The sequence below is a fragment of the Sinocyclocheilus anshuiensis genome, unplaced genomic scaffold, assembly GCF_001515605.1.
Source record: "Sinocyclocheilus anshuiensis isolate Anshui unplaced genomic scaffold, SAMN03320099.WGS_v1.1 scaffold429, whole genome shotgun sequence".
NCBI classification, from domain to species: domain Eukaryota; kingdom Metazoa; phylum Chordata; class Actinopteri; order Cypriniformes; family Cyprinidae; genus Sinocyclocheilus; species Sinocyclocheilus anshuiensis.
Window position 1 is genome coordinate 566608 of NW_015539859.1, and position 1990 is coordinate 568597.

The following is a 1990-nucleotide window of genomic DNA, read 5'->3' on the forward strand; positions in this document are numbered from 1 at the left end:
TTTCACTTAGGGGTGTACTCACTTTTGTGGCCAGCGGTTTAGACATTAATGGCTGTGTGTTGAGTTATTTTGAGGGGACAGCAAATTTACACTGTTATACAAGCTGTACACTCACTACTTTACATTGTAGCAAAGTGTCACTTCTTCAGTGTTGTCACATGAAAAGATATAAAATATTTACAAAAATGTGAGGGGTGTACTCACTTCTGTGAGATACTGTATGGCATTGCCATTGCAATTATCAATAATAAGATGATTACAAACGAACATCAAATGATGAAGCTACACCAGCAGTAAGAGGAGAAGTCAGCGGCACTCACAGATGTCCTCGGCGAGTATGATGCTGGTGAGTCTGGACGGCTGAGTGGAGCGGGCCTGCAGAACTGCTTTATGAGAGCACTGACGCTCATCCACATCCACTGCCTCGATACTGGCCACCTCCGGCCTGTTAGACGACCTGTGGAGACAACGCAGTGCTTTCACACTGCTTCCGGACACTGACCCTGGGCTCTGGAAATGTATGCAGTCTGACAGGAAGCTACAGGGCTGTAACTCTGCACCCAGGGCATGCAGTTGTGTTTCCTTGGAAACTTGCAAGCACAGTGGAATTTATAAACTGATAATTAACTATATAAATAATGAACTGAATTGAATTATGAGTATGTAGCTGGGCAAAAAAAAAAGAGTGCAATACTGTCATAATAACATGCAACTCTTGTAGCTTGAACAGTAAAACGTTAATTTTTCTAAACTACAAAGTATGCATATTTGCAAGACATTTGAAAAGTGCGCTCTGAGGTGCTACAGCAGATGAAACATCACACAACAGCACCACGTGCTTCAGCTTTCTGCATCCATCTTTACAGTAGCAATAGTTTTACTGGTACTTTATTAAAAATTCATAAGGTGAATGACATGTTCTTCCTGTACTTTACTTTCTCATTCGAACATGTTTGATGGAGGCAAGGTATTCTAGGTGTGCTTTAATACATTATTAATCTAGCAGTGTTTCTGAATGACTTGACAACTATAATTCAATATTCAGTGCACTTACCATCGATAACATCCTTCAGTGGCTTCCAGTGTAAAATTGATCTTCGTGCTTCTGGCAAGAGGTAATAAAACCTTCGGTATATTGAGTTTGGCCGCGGCTGTCAAACTGCAGATGAAGGCAGATGTCAGAAGAAAGAGCACGTTCGCCGTCATCACAGATTAAGATGTGTCAAGTTATGCTTATGAGATGATTTGCGAGGTTTCTCCAGTAGCTTCATGCAGAATGTCTAGCTCCCGCCACATCCATCAAAGCACGCAACACAAAGTGTCAGATGTGAGGAGCAGTGTATCAGACAGCAGCACGCGGCGCGAGCGGAGATATTACTTTCATTACTGCTTCTTCATCAATTCAGCGGTTCAGATTTTCACATAAGACCAAAACACGTGGATACTTGAAATATAAGTCCGAAAAACAGGCTAAAACTTTAAGCGGAGCATGCAAAACAAAAGTATATTTTTTGAACACACATAGTAGCATGGAAATACCCGCCGTGTGTTACTATCGGTTACTATTGAAGCGCCGAAATGCATGCTGGGACATGCTCTCCGTCATTTTGAAACGAATGACGAGTTTCCTTAAGGGCACACTGTACTCGAGCGCAGACACACTTGTTTTGTTTTTTTTAACATTAAAAAGTAACTAAATATAGGGAATACTATAAACAAACAAACAAATGAGTAAATTATTATTAATATCATTATTATTATTATTATTATTGTTATTATTATTTGTCTCAGTTTAATTGAGTGATTGGTGATTTTTTTTTAGCAGACTACCAATTCACAAAACTGCTACATAAAACTAACCCCACTAATGCATTCGGTTTGTCATGCACATAGATTACATTGTAAAATGCAAATGCAATTCAATGTGTTTGAAAGACACAGTAATATATGGTTAAATAATTCACTGTGTGATAATTTGGGTAATAATAAT

General features: G+C 39.1%; 1 protein-coding gene across 1 annotated transcript in view; it reads right to left on the reverse strand.

The window, feature by feature from the left end:
• The window catches only part of nup210 (nucleoporin 210), a 46063-nt gene extending 44463 nt beyond the window's left edge, over positions 1-1600 (reverse strand). Inside the window, exons 1-2 of the mRNA XM_016481263.1 lie at positions 1055-1600; positions 321-457 (exon numbers count right to left, since the gene is read on the reverse strand). Coding sequence (XP_016336749.1) covers positions 321-457; positions 1055-1206 — 289 coding nt within the window. The 5' untranslated portion in view covers positions 1207-1600. The remainder of the gene's footprint in view (positions 1-320; positions 458-1054) is intronic.
• Between the last annotated feature and the right edge of the window lie 390 nt (positions 1601-1990).